The sequence below is a fragment of the Heloderma suspectum genome, chromosome 5 (genome assembly GCF_057233095.1).
Source record: "Heloderma suspectum isolate Gila_16-S chromosome 5, 16-S_ref, whole genome shotgun sequence".
NCBI classification, from domain to species: domain Eukaryota; kingdom Metazoa; phylum Chordata; class Lepidosauria; order Squamata; family Helodermatidae; genus Heloderma; species Heloderma suspectum.
The window spans coordinates 150,858,369-150,879,430 of record NC_139462.1 but is presented as its reverse complement, the minus strand read 5'-3'; the positions used below and the strand labels follow the sequence as shown (position 1 = coordinate 150,879,430).

Genomic DNA, 21,062 nt, shown 5'->3' with positions numbered 1-21,062 from the left:
GGAAAGGCTTGACAGCTAACAGGATCTCCAACATGATAAACACCAGCTGTCTCTGTATGTGGGCGCATGCCTAAGAAATATTCATTGCATGAAACGGACAGGGTAAAATCCTTCTATGATGACTTTACCTTAAATAAAAAGCACCATGTGAATTGGCCCTCGTTTTAAGGGCCTACCTGCCAAATCTCTTTATTTCTGACTGTGCAAACCCATTTGTAAGGTTGGCAGTAAATGCCCCATCCTCGTTTACCAGCCTCTAATATATCAACCTGATACTGCAGGCTACTAGAACATGGACTTAACACACTGTGTGAACATGGTGTAGAAACTAAGACTCCCTGGTTCAAATCTCACTTCGACCACGAACATAATATGTGTCTCAGGTAACAACACCATCCCTATCAGTAATATCTAACTGACCTATCTTGCAGAGTTATCATAAAGATTATGGAGATTATGTACATAAAGTACTTTGAACACTCAAAAAGCACTGTGTACATGCCAAGAATTGTTAAGAATTAGCCACAAACACCTGCTACCCCTCTGGTGGCCATGAAGATGTAAGGAAAATGTAAGAGGTGGGATGTCTAAGGAGCATAACTGGCTTCTCATCCCTAAACACATGGAGGCGTGATCAAGGAAGGCAATCCAAGAGGGCTCCCACACAGCTGTAAAGACACCCATACGTTTGCATTGAGCCACTTCTATAATTGGCGTCAGTGGTTGTCCACTGCATGCACAGGTCCCTGGACTGCAGCCATTTGCCAGAAAGTTTATCTGACGTAAATGAAATTCAAGCAAATATGCCCAGAAGAGTAGACGTTTACAATTATCAGTGGAAGGAAACACGCTCTTGCTTGCACACCTTGATACTATATTTGCAACTGTTGGCCCTGGCCAATAAAAGTATGCTACAATAAACATGTTAGTCTTCCAGGTTCCATGACGCTGCTATTGATGTTGTAAGTGAAACACCTGGTTATTTATTTATTATTTATTTGTTGCATTTAAATCCCGCCTTTTTCCCTCTTGCAAGGAACCCAAGGCAGCTTACATGATCCTCCTCCTCTCCATTTAATCCTCACAACAACCCTGTGAGGTAGGCTGGGCTGAGAGTCTGTGACTGGCCCGAAGTCACCCAGTGAGCTTCCATGGCCGAGTGGGGACTAGAACCTGGATCTCCCGGCTCCCAGCCCAACACTCTCACCACTACACCACACTGGTTAGGGTTATATCCAGATTAAGTTAGTCATGCTTTAGCCCAATTGAAATCAATGGAACTTAAATTAGTAATGACTAATTTGTTCAACCGATTTCAATGGGATTAAAGCATGACTAACTTACACTGCAATCCTATGCAGGTTTACTGGGAAGTAAGTCCAACAGAGTTCAATGGAACTTATTCCCAGGTAAGTATGTATCGGATTGCAGGTTTAGTCTTGATCCAAGCTTTAATGTTAGATATACTGTTGTACGACTCCACATAGAAGGAGGAGAATATGGCATATTCCAAATGACAGGAGACACCCAATTTATCTTTGAAGGATTTAAATAGAATGCAGAGATCTGATAGGAGCCCACAGGAAAACCCTAGGACAACAGAACAGGGAGTGACCTTTCCTCTTATCTTCTTTAGAAAAAAAGTTGCTACATTTATTTCTAAAACTACATCTTAAACTACCTCAGACAGAAATCATAGGTTCAGATTTTTTGGCTATTTTGTGAAACAAAGGTGGTTCAATGGACTACAACAGGGGCTTTGAACAATTACCTCAGTCTTTCTAAATTAAGCCGGAAAGGGGGGAACGAATAGGTGGAAGCTTAGACAGTGTGCATGTCAAATTACCAAGCAAGCAAAGGCACTCTGGAGGGAACCAAGTCAACTTCTAAAAACTACATGTTTGCATTTCTTAAAATGAGCATGTTCTCTTTGTAAGCTAACTGTTTTGTCTTGAATGGCTAAAGAAATCCAGGAGGAGTCCATTCAGGAGAGAAGATGTTTATAATGGACAAGTTTATTTTTAAAGAAGAAAAGAAAACCCTGTCATTAATTTTTGACAAGGCTACTTTTGTCTCTTTTGTAGTAACCAATTATCTAACTAGGGTAAGCAATTTCCATGGTAAAATGCAAAGTGTTTTGAATACTTTCCAGGCTAATCACGATTATTTTCCAAAATGCCACAACAGGAACTTCCCATAATAAATAACATCACTATTTACAACTCAAATTGGATAATTTGGAAGAAAAAGACAAGGTTTGATGCCAGAACAGGGCTCATTATATCACACTCACACACACTCCCATTCCTCTCTTCTCTTCCCCCCCCCCACTTCTTGCTTACTTACTTTCTAGCTTTAGTTTTTCCTCAGAACAAACGCTGAATCCAGGTGCAAAAGCTCAATTCACATGGAATGCGCACACATTAAATTACTGCAGGTTTGGCTGCCAGTAAATCCCTGCTGTTACTCACCATTGGATGTTGTGCTGGAGGCAACAGCTTTCTCACTGACATCTGTCCGAGCGGAGGATTTCACTATGGAATTCTCAACTTTTTTCTTCTCACCCGTGGTAGAGCTATGGGACTGGGCTTCCATGATGACTTCTCATTACTTCAGCTCTCTTCACACTAATACCTGAATAAAACAATAGACCCATAAAACCTCCACACACAGAGACACACAAAAAGGCAAGAAAAAAGTCCAGACAACACCACTACCACACTTCTCACCCAAAGAAGAGCATGGTGCATATTGGCACTAGCAATCTCTAGGCCATCTCACAAAGCTCATCAAATCAACTTAAATTTATTGTCTCCCATCCTTCCTGCTAAGACCTTAAGACAACCGCTCAGTGTGGGAAGTTTGGCTGAGAATGAGATTAGCACAGGAGTGCAGAACCTCTTTCAGTCTGAGGGCCAAATTCCATTTCAGAGGAGCTCTTGGAGAGCCGCATTTCAGTTATGGATGGGGTCAAAGGCAAAGGGGAGCAGGCAAAATACCAGTGTATTTTAGCTTAAGGGTGCAGTCCCCTGCCTGTTTAGACAGAAAAATTAGTGGAACTCCCAGCATGATCCAGCTAGCCATGCTGGCTGGGGAATCCTGGGAGTTATGGGACTTTTTTTTGTCTAGACATGCATAGGATTGCACCCTAAAGCTCTTACTGCCTGTAACTAAGCAGTTTTTCCCCATTCTAACCTTTTGGAATGGGGAAATCACTACACAAAAACCGGGAAAGGGGACATGACCATCTGGGGAATCCTTGAGGGCCAGATTGGGGCTTCAGGAGGGCTGGATTTGCCCACTGGGCCTGAAGTTCTGCACCCCTGGACTAGCACTATTTCACCAAGTGAGCTTAATTTATTTCACTCCTTTACTTACTCAGTTTGTCCCCTGCCTTACGATCAGGGTTGGGAAACCTTTTTTGCCTGAGGACTACATGACAGAAGGGGGCAGGGCCACCCCCACCACTGGCATGCAGCCCCCACATGCTTATCCAGACACACACACACACACACACACACACACACACCATTCACACCATTCAAACACATAAACAGTGTGTTCTCTCTCCCTCTGTCTCACACACACACCCTCTCTCCCTCCCACACTGCAATTAGGCTTTCAAAAAACCTCTACTGGCACTAATGGAGACATTTTCAATGCCTAAATACAGCAGGGGGGCAATTTTTCAAAGGGCCGGACTGGAAGGCTCCACAGGCCAGAAGTTCCCCTTCCCTGGTCTAACCAGTAGTCTTCAACCTCTTCAGGCTCATGACCCACTTTTAACCCAAACATGTATGGGGGGGGCTCTTAATTTTTCACCCTACATTTGTATGGTGGAAGTGCTGCTGTCATGACCCATCTTAGCTCACGCTGTGACCCAGCAGTTAAAGACTACTGGCATTAACCAGGGCAACTTGTGACCCTCCAGATGCCTTGGCCTACAACTCCCATCAGCCAATCTGGAGGGCCACAAGTTGCCCTGGCCTAGACAAAATCCACAAGATGTTTGGCCAAGGATTCAAACCTAGATGTCATAGAATCATAGAACAGTAGGGTTGGAAGGAGCCCACAAGACCATCGAGTCCAACTCCCTGCTCAAAGCAGGAATCCATGTCAGAGCATTCCTGACATATGGCTGTCCAGCCTCGTCTTGAATGCCTCCAGTGTGGGAGAGCCCACCACCTCCCTAGCCCAAATCCAGCACTCTATCCACTACGCTACACTGACTCTCTAGCTCTTTGTCTCCTCTAATTCCTAAGGCTGATATCTTTGAATGCATTAAATGGAAACAAATAACGTAAATCAAAGGGAGCTACTTCCAAGTGGCATGGAAGGAACTTAAGCTTTTACAAGAAATTTGGTTATCCCCCCCTCAACTGTGAATAATATAAAAGGCATCTAGCAAAACACCAGCTCTTCCTTTCCACCCATCTCCCCCTAGCTTGGAACTATATTGCTGAAGCTGAACTGATCATCCATTTGACTGTAAATCCAAATATTTAAACTTCGACATTTACATCAGTCCAGCTACACCACAATGAATTATATCTTCAAGGCTGATCACGTAAACAGTTCATTTTGTTTGTTTTATAAATGTAATTCTAAGAAAGGGTTATTAGAGTATCACACCTGTGAAAAACTAGAGAGAAAAGGGGTGGGAATGAGGAGTGATCACTAGTAACAGTAGGATCTCTTTCTCTAAACAACCCTAAAATGGAAATCCCCAAAGGGAACAGGAATCGTTGTCCTGTGTCTCACCATCTAGTTTTGGGGTTGTTAGTACTCACCATTCTTCCATTTTATCTCTTTTAGGACACAATCCTATGCATGTTTAGATAGAAAAAAGTCCTACAACTCCCAGCATGCCACAGCTAGCCATGCTGGTTGGAGCATGGTGGGAGTTGTAGGACTTTTTTGGGAGTTGCCGGAATTTTTTTCTGTCTAAACATGCATAGGATTGCACCATTGCATTGTTCCACCTTCTTTCTAGAGTTGTTGCATCCGCACTATATAAACTAATGGCACAATCCTATGTATGTTTAGAGAGAAAAAGTCCTACAACTCCCAACATACCCCAGCCAGCTAGGATTGTGCCCCCAAAGAGACTCACATGTAGAATTCTCTGTGCTGCTGTGTATTGATGGCACAATGATCCAAGAAAAGACACAAACATTTCTGGTGTATAACCTAACTCAACACATGACAATCTATTCAAGTAATCTACATCTAAGTAAGACTTGGCATCTACTGGGCTTGTAACCAGTAATATATATAAACTAACGTCAGTGATGGCTATAAACCTTTTGGCACCTGAAGAAAAAAAAAACCTGGAAATTACACCCTACCCATCCCACACCACCACCACAGCAGCTACTCCTTTAAAAAATACCGTCAGCAAACGGCATCATTGGTTTGGTTTGGTCAAGGCAAGTCACTTCCTCCTCCTCCACATACTGTACAGCAAATAAGATGGATGGACAGGTTGCTTACCTGTAACTGTGGTTCTTCGAGTGGTCATCTGAGCATTCACACATATGGGCTCTGCGCCTGCACAGAGCCTTGATGTGGGAAACTTCTAAAGCTGAGAAAGCTTTGGCAGGAACCCTCTCCCACCATCCCATTGCACATGGGTGGACGGGTTCCCGCCTATTCCCTCAGTTCAATGAGAGCCAAATGTGGCCTCATAAACAAAGCGAGTACAATGAACAATCACCTCGGTATCAGACACAAATAATATCATGAACACCAAAGTGCGGATGGTGGGCGGGTTGTGTGAATGCACAGATGACCACTCAAAGAACCACAGTTACAGGTAGGCAACCTGTCCTCTTTCTTCGTGGTCTCTGTGCATCACACATATGGGCAAGTAGCAAGCTCACTTACCGGAAGGTGGGTAGGTGTTCTAATGAAGTATTGAAGATAGAACAGCATGACCAAAGGAGCTCGAGACCTGACATCTAGACAATAACAGCGCACAAACGTTGACAGTGTTGACCACGTCACAGCACGGCATAACTCCGGAATAGAGACACCCCTTTCAAACGCCATCGACATCATCATGGCTTGTGTCATCTTACCGAAATCCAGCTTTGAAAGCTGATAAGCGAGGGTAATTGTTTGAACCACCCTAGAGGCTAGTCTCTGGGATGGTATCGGTAGACCCTTTTTGTTGCCCCCATAGCACAGAAAAAGTCTAGGGGACTTTCGAAAAACGTCAATCCTGGACCTATAGAAATCCAATGCCCTCTGAATGTCCAAGGCATTCAATCTAGATTCTAGCTCCGATTTGGGGGACTGAAAAAATGCAGGCAAGATAATGTCCTGGTTAACATGAAAAGTAGGAAACACTTTTGGTAAAAACTGCAGATCTGGGCGAAGCACAACTTTATCCTTGTGGAAGACCACATAAGGATTGTACACAGTAAGGGCTGCTAACTCACTAGCCCGACGGGCAGACATCACCGCTACTAAAAAGGCCCACCTTCCAAGACAATAAACAAGAATCAACTGTTGCTAGGAGTTCAAAAGGCTTAACCGCTAGAGCCTGAAGGACTACTTACTGATAAGCTCCACCTCATTAGAGGCGGTTTAACCAGTGGTCGGAGATTCTTCACTCTGTGAAGAAACTGTTGAGTATGAGGGTGTGAAAGAACAGTAAAAAACCCTACTGGAGCAAGCGAAGCTGAAATTGCTGCCAGATAAACCTTTATAGATGAGAATAGAAGTCTTTTGTCACATAAGGACAACAAAAACTGCAGAACCTGATGAAGCAAACAGTTAACTGGGTCTACCCTATTGCATTTGCAAAGGTAGAGAACTTCGCCCATTTAAGGGCATAAGAACGTCTAGTCACTGGCTTCCTAGCTGCCTCTAAGACTGCACGAAGTGGCTCTGTGACCTATAGCACACCTAGCGACTTCAGAGTCTCCATGCCATTAAGCGCAGTGTTTGGAGATAGGGATGTCGAATGCGTCCGTCTCACTGGGACAAGAGATCTGGCCTCACTGGGAGTCAATGCTACTGGTGTCCACCCCTGCCTTGGCCACCACACAGTGATGATTATGCACTCTGTGTTCACGTCCAATATATTTGACAGCACCCGAGTTAACTGTGGAAATGGTGGGAAGAGGAAGTACAACCCTTCATTCCAGCTCAGGAGGAAGGCATCCCCCAAGGAGGCTATAACTATTTCCGCTCTGCTGCAATAGTTCTTGCATACCTCTGTTCTTGCAATGTTTCCTCTGTTGCAAACAGGTCTACCAGAGGCACTCCCCATCTGCTGAACAGGTTGTGGACAACTTCGGGATGGAGCTGCCACTCGTTTGAAGCCCGAAAAGACCAACTTAGCTGATCTGCTATAACGTTGCTGGATCCAGCAACATGAACTACTAGTTAAGGGAAATTTTCCCCTGCAATACACCATTCAAATATGTTCAGAGTCAGCCTCACCAACAGAGCCAACTTTGTTCCCCCTTGTTGGTTCAAATAATAAACAACGGTTGTGCTGTCGGATGCCACTTGTATGAACCTGCCCCGGACCTCTAGTTCGAAAGCCCTCAGTGCTTTCTGCACCGCAAGCAACTCAAGGAAGTTTATGTGCTTGCCCTTTTCCAATCCCATCCAGAGGCCCTGTACTTTGAGAGATCCACAATGAGCTCCCCACCTCCTTAGGGATTCTTCTGTTGTTACTGATCTTGAAGGAGACGGATAGTGGAAAGGCACTCCTGGAAGAAGGTGAAGTGGGGACGTCCACCAACCGAGAGACTATCTTATCCTCTCAGGGAGCCTCAGGCAAGTACATCGTACATCCCCTGTGGGGTCTGAGACTCTGGTGAACCATAATTAGAAGTTCCTCATCCAAAGGCAGGCAAACAGAACCATCGCAGTCATAGCCACCATTAATCCTAAGAGTCTCTGAACCGTGAAAGCGGTAACAGTATTGAAGTTAAGAGTTTGGCTCACTAAGGTCGCCAGCGCATCTGCTCGATCCCATGGGAGGAAAGTGTGACCTTGATGTGAATCCAGAAGCGTGCCTATAACCAGGATGTTTGGGGTCGGTGCCATGCAAGTTTTTTTGGACATTCACGTAGAGCCCGAGGGCATCCAGAAGATCGTGGGTAAGTGACACTGAACGAAGGAGGCTCCATCACGTTGGCACCACTAGTAGCAAGGTGTCGATGTAAGGAAAAAAAGCGACTCCCTGCAGCCGGAGGTTAAGTGCATACCACTGCCATGCACTTCGTAAAGACTCTTGGTGCTGTCGAGAGAACGAATGGAAGAACCCGAAACTGGTACGCCCACATTCCAATGGCGATGCGAAGGTAACATTGACTTGACTTTTTGATTGCTATATGGAAATACGTGTCTTTGAGGTCAATGGATGCAAACCAGTCTCCCCTATGCAGCAGTGGCAATTTGGACTCTCTCTCTCTTCAGTTTGGGGCACGCGTCAATCTTTTGAAGAGGCAGGTGCCTGTGCCGTTGGAGCTTTGAGGGCCTCAGCAGCAGCCAACGCCCTTTTCCAAAGCTCTGCGCGAAGTCTGTCTGCTCGGTTTCTGTGGGCCTGCTTTGAGAAACCCTGTCAGAGTGGGCACACCTCTACCACATGTCCTTCTCCTAGGGAAAAAAGACAAAGGGAGCAGCAACTTACTCCCACACTCCGAGCACTTCTGAAAGGGTGCCTTCAAGGCCATATGCCTTGAGGTGAGCAATGCGTGATCGAAGATCGCTCTCCTCTTGAAAATTAAAACAGAATCCAACACAAAATAAACTCATAGAGTGAAATAACCACAGGAAGAAGAGATACAGATAGAATAAAAACCTCAGCAGAATATCCAACACAGTCCTATAATGGACAAAATTCCCGACAAGGAAGCACAGTTGGCGGTCGAAGAACTGAGAGAATAGGTGGGAACCCATCCCGACATGTGCAATGGGACGGTGGGGGAGGGTTCCCACCAAAACTTTCTCAGCTTTAGAAGTTTCCTGAATCGAGGCTCTACACAGGCACAGAGCCCATATGTGTGATGCACAGAGACCACGAAGAAGCAGCACTGGATACTTTGCATGCTGGGAACCTTTCCTGCTTGTTGACTCAGATCATCTCTGTTTCTACAGCCACCCTTCTTCAGTTTGCTGACTGGCCTTTTCTTTCACACATCTGCATAATGTGGGAATGGTCAGGGCAGTTTTGAGGCCCTTGGAAGCCAAAGGTGGTACCATGAGCTTTGCAAGATGTGTGCACAGGACCACATCTGAAGTGGGTAGAAACTGCTTTGAAACTGATTTAACTGTCATGGTTTTCCCCAAATCATGGACACTATGGCATTGTGAAGTTTTTTGTAACTTCCATTCCTTTCACAGAACTACAATTTCTAGGGCTGTTTGGTTCGGAGAATGAACTGGTTTACATTTTTAATGTAGACATGCACTCAGACTCTTATGCCACCTTTTCCATATTAGAAAGATACCACCAACAGTAATCTTGCAGCTGATTTGCTACAAGTAGTTTCTGATGCAAGTAGACAGTTGCCTATTATAGACAAAACCTGACTCTACCATCAAACCACCCAATTCTATGACTGGAGCTCCTCCACGGCATGTAGTTTTTGAGCATCAAGAAATTGGAAAGTTTACCTTATAAAATGGCTTACCTATATTCCCCTTAAAAAGAAGCGATGTGTGGAGATGTATGAAATTTTTAAAGTCTGTCCGTTCTTATATTATCTTATCTATTGTACAAGGCAGTACCCTTTCGAAGGGATTGTGTAGACTGGAGTTAGGACCAATGCTGGAATCTCTCAACTACTTTCTTTTGTATGTGTCTTTTTTCAGTTTGCCTAAGAGAACAGTTCAAACCTTAGAGCAGGGTGGGCAACTTGAGGCTCTCCAGAAGTTTTGACCTACAACACCCATGACCCCTCACCATTAGCTATACTGACTAGGGCTGATGGGAGTTGTAGGCCAAAACATCTGGAGGGCCACCAGTTCTCCACCCCTGCTTGACACCCAAAACAGTCTCATGATGTAGCTTTTGCTGCTTCATACCATTTCAGACTGCAGGTGAGAGATTGTATATTTCAATAATCTCCCATATGAAAAGAAATCGGTATATTCAAAGTTTGTTTCCAATGGAGAAGTTTTAGCCTAGTCTTCTGCTAATTTTGTTTATGCAGGGAATTGTTTTTGTTGTGTTTTTTTTTAAAGCATGATCATTTATGCATGAGATTCCACCACCTACAGTCAGAAATGGCACAGCCCCGCAAAGGTTGTATCACATGAATGTTCTCACTATGTATTCCGCTATTAATTACCATTCATTTTCTCTTTTAAGAACAGCATCCTTCTGTAGGGCACCAGCTTTTGTCAACTTCCGTAAGTTTGCCTATATGATACTTTAACACAGCAAAAAAGTGCAGAAAATAACAGATATCCTTTTAACTATTGGAGTTTCAGAGGTTATATATTCTCGTGGATGTAGCCACGGTGACACCCCGCTCCCTCACCCTGAGGTATTGCAGTGGTTTCCCTGAATTTTTAGCATTACTTTTGGAAGACAAAAAGTCTCTAGCCATTATAATTAGGCACATGGAGAACCGTGCAGATCACAGTTTAATCTGTTCCTCAACACAAAGTCAAGCTGTTCCGGGCTTCCAAGATTTCTGCCAATAAGCAAAAAGGCACTGGGATGATTGACAATCAGTTGAGCATCTGGCACTTATTTTAAATTTATTATTTTTTCATTAAATGATTTGATAAATTAAGCTAAGTTTTTAGCATATTTTTAGATATTTTTAGTTCAACTTACGACATGCCCCACAGTGTATTTGGCTCTCGTCACCACAATCTTTCAAACAAGGGCCTTGCATACCATAGGAACATCAGAAGCTGCCTTATTCTGAGTGAGCCCACTGGTTCATCTATCGCAGGACTGGCAATACTGACTGGCAGTAGCTCTTCGGGATTTCAGGCAGAAGTCTTTCCAGCCTTATCTGGAGATGTCAGAAACTGAACTGACCGTCTGCATGCAAAACATGTGCTCTACCACTGAGCTAAGGCCCCGTGGAAAAAAACCACCTTTCAGAAAAAAATTAATTTTAGAGATAACTGGCAAGCAAAATACCACCTCTACATCCCTCTCTTTCATTCACAGCTTTACTGCTGTTTTATTCACCCAACTAAATGGCAGGGAGGTGTTTTTCAACCAGTCGAGAGGACCATAAGTGCTGGTGGGAGAAATGGCTATGCACAGCTTGACATCCTTGCACTCAGGCAGGGAACCCAAATTCTATGTTCAGAATTAATTATGGAAAGATACAATGAAGTTACTTGGATTGCTGAATACATTCTGATGCTCATTTCTAGACTTCAAAGAATTTAGAAAGTCTGAATAAAGACAAAGGTAGAAAGGGGTAAAGAATATGCATGAGGAGCAGGCTAGGGAGCAATGTAAGGTTTTAAAGGTCTCATATACACATCAAGTTGAATCCAGATTTATGCGTGTGCAACTGGGTAGGCAGAAGACATCCCTGCCCCGTCCTCCCCACAACAGCCCCTTCAGCCCCTGAAAATGATACAGAGAGGGTTGTATCATTTGTACACTTTTGTACACTTTGAAAGCTTTATGTAACCAAGGTTTGGGGACAAAAGGTGGAAAATCCAAGGAAACTTTGTTTATTCCATTTACACAATCAGCCCAATCCTATGCATGGTTACTCAGATGATCCACTGATTTTCCAAAACAGTATATATTGGCCTCAACTCTGGAAATCATTTAGGCAAACAGAATGGCCCAACTCACATGGTCACTGAAGCTTAAACAAGCCACAGTGGCTTGTTTAAGCCGCAGCATGTGCCAGTGTGTGCTGTGCCTTGTCATATCGTCCGAACCCAGGTGGCATGGCTTGTTTGAGGGGAAACAACCCTCAAATAACCCATGCCATGTTGTTGGGTTAGTGGAGAGTTGTTTCCCCCTCAAACAAGCCATGTCGCCTGGCTTCAGATGACACAAGCCGCACCCAGATGGGTAACTAGGCAAATGACACCACAGTGATCATGTGAACCGAGCCAGCATGACCACTCCCAAGGAAAGGGGTCTCATGGAGTATTCTGCCAAAAACTTCCTCTAAGGCATGAATGCCAGACACTGTTCCATGCAAGAGTGCCACGGATGCTAAACAACCACAGCAACCATATGCTTTCTTACCCTAAAGCCAAGTGGATGCATATCCTCCCAATGTGTCATAGCTGAGAAGATGAACTCTCTTATTTACTTTTAACATCTGTTCTCACACCAATGGTCGCTGCCTTAACACTGCCCCAGTCCATTCTTACACATGCTGAAGGATCCTCTCTTATGCTACTTGAAAAACAGGGAGGGAGGGTATCTTTTCAACAAAGGCATACTGCACAAACTTAAGTATTCTATTATATGTTACCAAGATGAATTTCACCAGTTCCATTGGCAGACGTAGTGCTCAAGAACCAAGATACCATGCACTAAGATACACTAGTGACAGGAAGCATCTGCCCTCTCCTCTATTCCCAACTAGAAATATGAAGGCATGGGGAGGGGGGACCAAAAACTTTGGGGAAAAACAAACCCTCTCCCATTTTTTCCTAAGGAAATTTTTTCAGTGGGAAAATTGGAAATTTGGGGGAATGCTGAAAAAAGCCCTCCTATGTAATACTTTCTCTTTTGGAATCAGTGAAATGCTTGTTTAGACAAGGTTTTATTCATTCAAATGTTTGTGTAAGACAATCTACAGCACTGAATAATACACTATTGAAGAGTTTAAGGTTTTCAATGTTGTTATAAAGTTTATCTCGATATCCAAATGCTGCTAGTCCTTAATATTGTTACTGTATGAGACTATTTTTGTCTAAATAACACACTTTCTTGTGTTTACTACAAACGTTGCAGTTTCTATTTGGAACTTTTTCCCCTACTTCCCAGATGGCAAAAACTAAGAAACATATATTCAGTTAGTGTTATACACCCTAGTAAGAGTATTTAGGATTGAGGCCTACGGAATTTATACTTTTGAAGCTGCAATATGATGCATACTCACCTGGGTGTAAGCTCCACTGACCAGGGTAGATCTTACTTCTGAATAAATATGCACAGGTTTCTTTTATGTAAGCTGGCTTTGGAGGGGTTTTACTCAAAAAGGAGCCCAAAAAAAATTAAATAAAATTGCTCTGTATATTTTACAAATACGTCAACTAGTACAATTTTATCAGATAAGTTATAAATTATGTGTTTTTATATAGTTAAAGCAGTATGTTTAATAAGGATGTAATTATTGCATATTTTACCATTTTCTCACCCGTTCAGGTTTTCCCCCCGAAATGGCAGAAAATACATTTCCCCCATTGCTTAAAAATCTCCACAAATTTTACATCTCTAGACTAGGGATGGACGAAAGGGACTTACCTGGTCCCGCAGCTTGCTTCGCAGTGGGGGGGAGGCGCTTCACTTCTCCCCCCGAAGTTCAGGCGAGGGGGGGGAGGCGCCCCGCCCCGCCGCCGAAATTCAGGCCGGGGAGGAGCGCCCCGTCTACCCGGCCGCGGAAAAAAAAAGTAACGTAAAAAAACACACACACCCCCCCGTGATAGGCTACGTAACGATTTACGTAGCCTATCACGGCTAGATTTCCAAAGTCAGCCGTGATAGGCTATGTAAATCGTCACGTAGCCTATCACGGGTGACCTTGAAAAAAAAAAAAAAAGCGCGTACGCAAATGGCGGCGCCCATGGGGCGCCGCCATTTGCGTTCCTTAGTTTGGCACATCTAGTCTACGTAAAGATTTACGTAGACTACGGCGAAAATAAGGGAACGCTATTTGCGTACGCGTTTTTTTTTTCCCAAAGTCACCCGTGATAGGCTACGTGACGATTTACGTAGCCTATCATGGCTGACTTTGGAAATCTAGCCGTGATAGGCTACGTAAATTGTTACGTAGCCTATCACGGGTGTGTTTTGTTTTGTTTTTACTTTCCTTTTTTATTTTGCAATGGTGGCGGCGGCAGCCAGTCAGAAGACCGGCCGCCGCCCCCGCCAAAATGCCGCCAGGACCCCCCGCCAAGAGGGACATTCGCAGGAGGTAAGTTCCATCCCGGGGGGGCGGGGGGCCGGTGGAGAATTTCACCGCCAATTTCGGGGGGCCGAATGCGTTCGCATTCGGCCTCCCAGAGATTCGTGGAGAAATTCTCCGCCATCCCTACTCTAGACCCAGCTCAGAGATCTAACTTCTAGAAACCCAAGGCGGAACAGAGGGCGGGCAGGCAGGCAACTCACTCTAACAAAAAAATATTCAGGAATCCTGAATACCTTTCCAAAAGGCAAAAGAGGGTCAAAAAGAGGGGCAGTGTAGCAAAGGCAGGTACCAGAAAAGCTAACTGACCATGGCAAATAAGAATCATTGGATCACACAGGAATAAACCATACTTTGAACTATCCTTCCCTTAAATGTCAGTAGTAGTAATCCCCTTCTGGTTTTTGTTAAGCTTCTGTAATTATATGCAATTATTATTTGCATAACAGCAATTATAATTAAGGAACCCAAAGCAAAGATTATTTTTATTCTCATTAATACATAATGTAACAAGTTTTGCAGGATGATGGTGATTACACTGCTTACGTTTTCACTTTTAATTTGAAATTTAGGTCAGTGGTATCTTCCCAAGCATCTCCTTTCAGTGAGTGCCACATGTGCATATTTCAACCTTGCTTTCAAACACTGGAAAGCTAGTTTCTTAAGTTACTACCCCTGCCTGCATATACATAAGAATGATGACCGCAGCCAAGAGAAAAAACACACAGCCCTGAACTTTCATAGGTAAAATACAGGGATAAACATTCCTCTGTGAAAGCAAACAGTCATGGTCTTTTTCCATTCAACTATGCCTGATTCTTTTGCAATTTTCCCGCAGGCTTGAGCCCATTCAACAAACTAATCTGAGCCTCACTTTCAAGCTAATCCCTCCCAGGCCAGCAACCTGCTTGCAGGTGCACCCCTGCTTTTCAAAACATTAAAATGCAAGCTTGCACCAATTTACAGTTAAATTGGAATGGTGATACGAACAAGTTGTTGTTGGTGCACACTCACTGAAGAAGGGAAGTAAAAAGATTCATTTGAATGAACACATTGGTAATAAATAACTCTAAAGGTGCAATCCTATGCATATTTAGACAGAAAAAGGTCCTACAACTCTCAGCATCTCTCCAGCCAGCCATGCTGGCTGGGGCATGCTGGGAATTGTAGGACTTTTTTCTGTCTAAACATGCATAGGATTGTGCCCTAAAATACTCTTTGTTACATTAGTATAGTAATAACTTCTGCTGAGGCTTTTCCCTCTGCATGCACCTATAAATTGTACTTTACGGGGTCCACAAATGTTCACTGACCTTGGTAGCCAGCCAAAATCTGTGCTCACCACTGCCTCGACCCTATGGAGGGAGGCGGGGTCCTGTCTGTGACATTGCTGAGGCACTTGGAGCTGCTCATGGGAGTAAGCTCATTCCTCTTCCCTGGCTCCAGGCTAGATAAAGAAGGGGAGATGAAGTCTCATCCCAGAACTATCCCAGATACATTGTGTTTTGCTGATTTCCATGTTATCTCCAAAATTCAGCACAAGGTCAGAAGCCAGTACCACCCACCTCCGAACTCTGGAGAAGGACAGGAGTCCTCACCAGTCTGAAACATTACAGTGTAAGCCAACTTGGGTTCTTTGGCTGGAGGCAGTATAGAAATGTAGTAAATACACAAAACAAAAACCAAAGCACCTAGGTCAGTTCCATTTCTTGGGACCAGAATCTTAAAGCCAGTGCAGTCTTGACTCATGCAGACTAACTCTTTCCCTTCTGGGAAAAGGGAAACCGCAAGTCACAGTTCCCTTGTGTTCACAGAAGAGGGCAACCATCTTACTTGAGTTAACTCTTCTGACATTATAATGCTCACATGACTTGTACATATGTGGAGAATGACCACCTGCAGTAACAGCTGAACTGGTTCTTAACCTGGAATACCAAGCAGTATTATAGCCAAGTCTATCTGGTGAGAGGCAGCAGTCCCTGGACTTAATTCAAACAAGACAGAGATGCTTTGGGTCAGTAACAAAAGCCAATCCAGGACTTGCTATTCAGTCTGTTCCGCATGGGGTAGCATTCCATCTGAAGCATCGTAACTGCAACTTAGGAGTGCTTCTGAACCCAACTCTACCCCTGGATGATCAGGTTTCATCTGTGGCCAGGAGTGCTTTGAGACAGCTCAGGCTGGTGCACCAGCTGCCCGGAGAAGGCAGGTTTGACCACTGCCACACATTCAGGTTAGAGTACTGCAATATGTTGTACATCAGACTGCCTTTGTAGAGTACTTGGAAACTATAGCTAGTGCAGGATGCTCCTGCCAAGGTGATGTTAGGAGCCTGACACGCAAAACATTTTATTCTGATATTAGTCGATCTACATTGCCTCCCAATTTGTTTCCAAGCCCAACTGAAATTACTGGTTACCACCTTCACAGCTTTAAACAGTCTGGGCTTGGGTTATCCAAAGGACTGTTTGCTCCCACATGACCCTGCCCACCCATTAAAATCAACAAAGAAGGCTCTGTTCTGCATCACATCTCCATCTGAGATGGGAATGGTGGGAACATGGGGCAGGGCATTTTCAGCTTTTGCACCCAGACGTTGGAACTCCCTTCCCCAGGAAGCCCATTTAGCCTGATTCCTGCCAGTTAAGACCATTCTGTTTTGATGGGGTTTGAACACTGGATGATCTGTTCCACTGACTGAACTGTTTTATTCCTGAAATTGTATGCCTCTTTTTACGCTGTTTGTTTTTTGTTGATGTTTTTTAAATTTAATTTTTGCTCCTGTATAAGTTGCTTTCTGGGCCTTTTTAGACTAAAAAGCAGCACATATGTTTTAATATAAATATCAGATGCTGTCTCTTCGTAATTTTAGGGCTAGATCCATTCCGCATGGGGCTCCCTTTGATGACTGTTCAGATGTTTTCAGTAACAGACAGCTGAGTTCCTGGCTGGGGTGGGCCATTAGGAGCACATTACACCAGTTTTCCATCATCTGCAGCGTCTTGCTATTGTCTCAAAGGCACAATCCAAGCTGATGCATGTTATACATAGGATTCTGCACATTCTGTAATTCCATGGTTACACTGGTATTGGGCACAAAATTCAGCCTCATGAGTGTCCAGGCTTTAATTTAAAAGTAACAACATACAAGCATCTGGTCCTGGCTTGAAAGTACATGAAACCCCCTGTCCTTTTTCAGCACGTCCTAATAATGCATGCAAACGTTCCTAGTCATGTCAGTTCCATTCAAACCATGGCTTCTGGTGCACCCACTACAGTACTATACAACACAAGTAGGAGTGCAAGGAAGGGCGACTATCTTTTTCTTGACACCCTCAGTGAACAGGAAAAGTGAACTGTGTGGCCTGTACAGCCCACGCTGCTTCCCACCAGCTGTGTGGACCAGCAAGGATGAGCCTGACCCGAAGTATTCTGAAATCTGGAGTGCACAAAAATGTGAGCACGCTGGGTGACCTCTAAGCCTACACCAAATCTAGCCCCTGGGGAACCTATAAGGTTTCCAAGGTACGAAGTGCAAAATGCTGTCATTTTTTTCCTTCTGAAACACAAACGGTTTTCTGCATCTGCTGGCTTATTGTCTTTGCTCTTTTAACTGATTGCTTTCTTTCAAAATCCTATTCCTGTTTCTATTTGATGCTGCTGGAATTGTATTCCATTCATTAACAAGTGGCTTGCATCCACTGAGAAGAGCTGTCTGAAGTAACAGTGCAGCAGCATTCATCATCATTACATCAGCAGTAGGGAAAGTTTATGCTGATTGCTATCAGCATCCAGAGTGCCCTGATCAGTGTGCAAGCAAACACAGGACGTTTAATTTTTTCAGAAATGACTCTGGGTATTTAGGGTGTTCATATGCACCGCTTTGATCTGCGCTACTGGAGGCAATCTTTGGGGATCTGTCTCAACAGAGCAAAACCGTGTAAAAGTGAAAAAATACAAGGGGTAGCATGTAGAACAATCAGAAATTTAAAGTTTCTTTCAAGCATAAAGGGCCTTTTATCAGTCGTATCAAAATGTGTTACTCCATTCCTTGGGAATATTCAAGGATAAAGAAAGCTCCATCTTGGTCAGATCCATTCAAGATATACACAAGACAATTTAATATGAGAGCTATTTTATTTAGATTCATACAAGCTTGTGTTGGGTATGTTTAAAACCCAAAGCCCTCAGAAATGTTTAATAATGATTCATGCAAATCTGTAGTGACAAAATTTCCTAAGAGCCAAAGGCTTGTTCATAAAACACAACATTTTTTTTAACTCTCTGCTACCTTGCTAGTCACAATTTACCACTTAGGCACAAACTTTCCCCCTCTCTTCAAGGAAAACATGTTGGATATATCACACACACAAGCATATATACACTTAAAGGTGAGTCAAGTATGACTCTATTTACCAGGTGAAAGAATAAAGTTTTATTGAAAATAAGTAACAAGAAACATTTTTTACACTGCCCCAAAGCAGACTTTAGCAATTCGTCCTTTTTAGATTTTGTACTCTTCTCAGTATGGCCATGGAGGTAAGCATATGTTTGTGTGTATACAAGCCAGCGAATGAGAGAGGCAGTTGTAATTTATATTCAGAAAGTAGAGTGCTGGGGAAGGGGATCCAAATACAGAAAGAAGCAGAGACACAGAAAGAAAATAGGACATAAGGATAGCAGAGATGGAAGGTCAAACAAACAAAACAAAATATATCAAAGTAAAATGATTGACACACCGAGTAACCCCTTATGCTAGAGAAGAAAACAAGTATGAAGCTGCCTTACAGTGGTCTGGATCACACATAACAACAACCTAGGGGTTTTTCTTAAACCTGGGGTTTTCATGAACGAGGAAGCATGCTCAGCTTGTGCTGCTTAGTCACTCCCACCGTGAGCAGAAGCAGCTAAACAAGCCAGGGATGCTCCATTTGCAATGATGGGGGGACCAGGAACTCTGGCACGTCGGGGGAGAGACAAGCCAGAGTTCCTGGTTTGCACGTCATAGCAAACTACTCAGGGACGGCGCATTGCTTGCTTGCTGAGCCACTCTCGCTTGCAGCGGGAACAACTGAACATTGCACATCAGCACACTGCCATGATTACAACCCAGAATTTGTTTAAAGTCTTGGTCATAGTGACATGCAAACCAGGCCACAGTCAGACCACTGGTCCATTTAGTTCAATATTATCTACTCGAAGTTGCAGTGACTCTCCAGGGTTCCAGGTAGAGCTCTTTCCCAGCCCTACAACTTGAGATACTTTAACTAGAGAGGATGAGGATTGGACTCGGAACCTTCTAAAGTGAGCCAGCTGGATTAGGGTCAGGGAGACCTGGGTTCAAATCCCCTGCTCAGTGTAATCCTCACTGGCTAACCTTGGGCCAGTCACTACCTCTCAGCCTGATCTACCTCACAGAGTCGTTGTGAAGATAAAATGAGTGGAGACAGAACATATGCTACATTAAGATCCTTAGAGGAACAATGGGTCAAAAATGTAGCAAATGAATGAATACATGCAAAGCATGCATTCTGCCACTGAGCTATAAGCCCTCACAAAGCACATTCGAGAACGACATCACATGTCAACTGAATGTCAACATGTCAGCTCTTGTCCTTTGTTTTCACAAGTTGTCATAATTTTGCTAATCCCCTTCCTTGTTGACCAACATATTTTATGAATGATCCCTAGGGATAATGCCAGCCTAACACTTTTCCCCCACAGGAATGATTCCTGCCAACTCCAGTCGATGGATCTTTCCCCCAAACTCTACCTCTGACAAAGCATTCTCCATACACATTCCTTCATGGAATGTATATTTTTCTTCTACACTCCCACAAAAGAAAAATCTTACATTAGGGCAGACATATATTTTTTAAGGTTTTTAAGCATTTACCTAAACTTGTAAAGAATTAATGCAACCAATATACATAGGTATTATATAGGTTCAGGAGTAAGGGAGCTGTAACTGGCTGCATCTCCCTACTGAGTGTACATTCTGTGACAAGCCTGACTTTGCCTCCATGTAATGTATGAAATGCCCCCAGAGCTAGACTGAACAGCAGGTTCAAATCCCTGCTCAGATATAAAATAACTGGGTATCCTTGTTCAAGTAATCATTTTCTAGGTTCTCTCACTACCCTGGGAATAACAATTACTTATCTCACTGGTTTTTTGAGAGTGGTGTGGAGATTGCAAAGCACTACACTGACAACATTGGAGGTGGTCATTTAAAGAAAACCTTGTCTAAGCACCCTTGATCATCCAATTAATGAGTACATATCTTAAAATTCTTGATTGTGCTTAACAACTTCCCCCATTATTGAAGACGTGTGTGTGTGCGTGTGTGAGAGAGACAGACAGACAGACAGACAGACAGAGACAGTCATTGGGTCTCCTTCTGCCAAGACACCCTGTTGTCATGAATGTGACATGTTACACATGAGAACACGTGTAAGCTTGTACACCTGTCTAGAGGAGCGCATGTGGTAACACTGGCTACAGTGGCAAAGAAAATGCTGTACTAGATGGGCTTTCCTGATCCGCAAGGCAATTCTTATGATAAAATTGTAGGTAGCTTTTCAACCACTTTGCTTCTTTCACCAGTTCATTTTCATGCAGTTTATAATATGCCACCAATGAGGTGACTGAGTGCCATTCTTTGGCAGAAAGATAGGATATCCATTAAATAAATAATAACTGATAACAAAGTCATGTATTTTGATTAGTGGTGAGTTTGCAAACCCAGAATGGGCAAATCTAGGTGCGGCAACACAGGATTCCCAACAAGGCCAATTAGGAAAAGCAATTACAACTATCAATCTCAAGATTAGGAAGCCGGAGTAAAAGAAAATATTCAATGAAGTACCATGAACAATTGATCAAGTGTAAGGGGCTAGCTTCCCCGTCCCCAGGAATAGAATCATCTACCTGGATATTTGCAACCTAATTACAATGAATGAA

The 21,062-nt window shown here is 43.6% G+C and overlaps 1 protein-coding gene across 1 annotated transcript in view; it reads right to left on the bottom strand.

Moving 5' to 3' along the window:
- The window catches only part of GLI3 (GLI family zinc finger 3), a 325,138-nt gene that overhangs the window by 294,233 nt on the left and 9,843 nt on the right, over window positions 1-21,062 (bottom strand). The window contains exon 2 of the mRNA XM_084857806.1: window positions 2,472-2,634. Coding sequence (XP_084713932.1) covers window positions 2,472-2,595 — 124 coding nt within the window. The 5' untranslated portion in view covers window positions 2,596-2,634. The remainder of the gene's footprint in view (window positions 1-2,471; window positions 2,635-21,062) is intronic.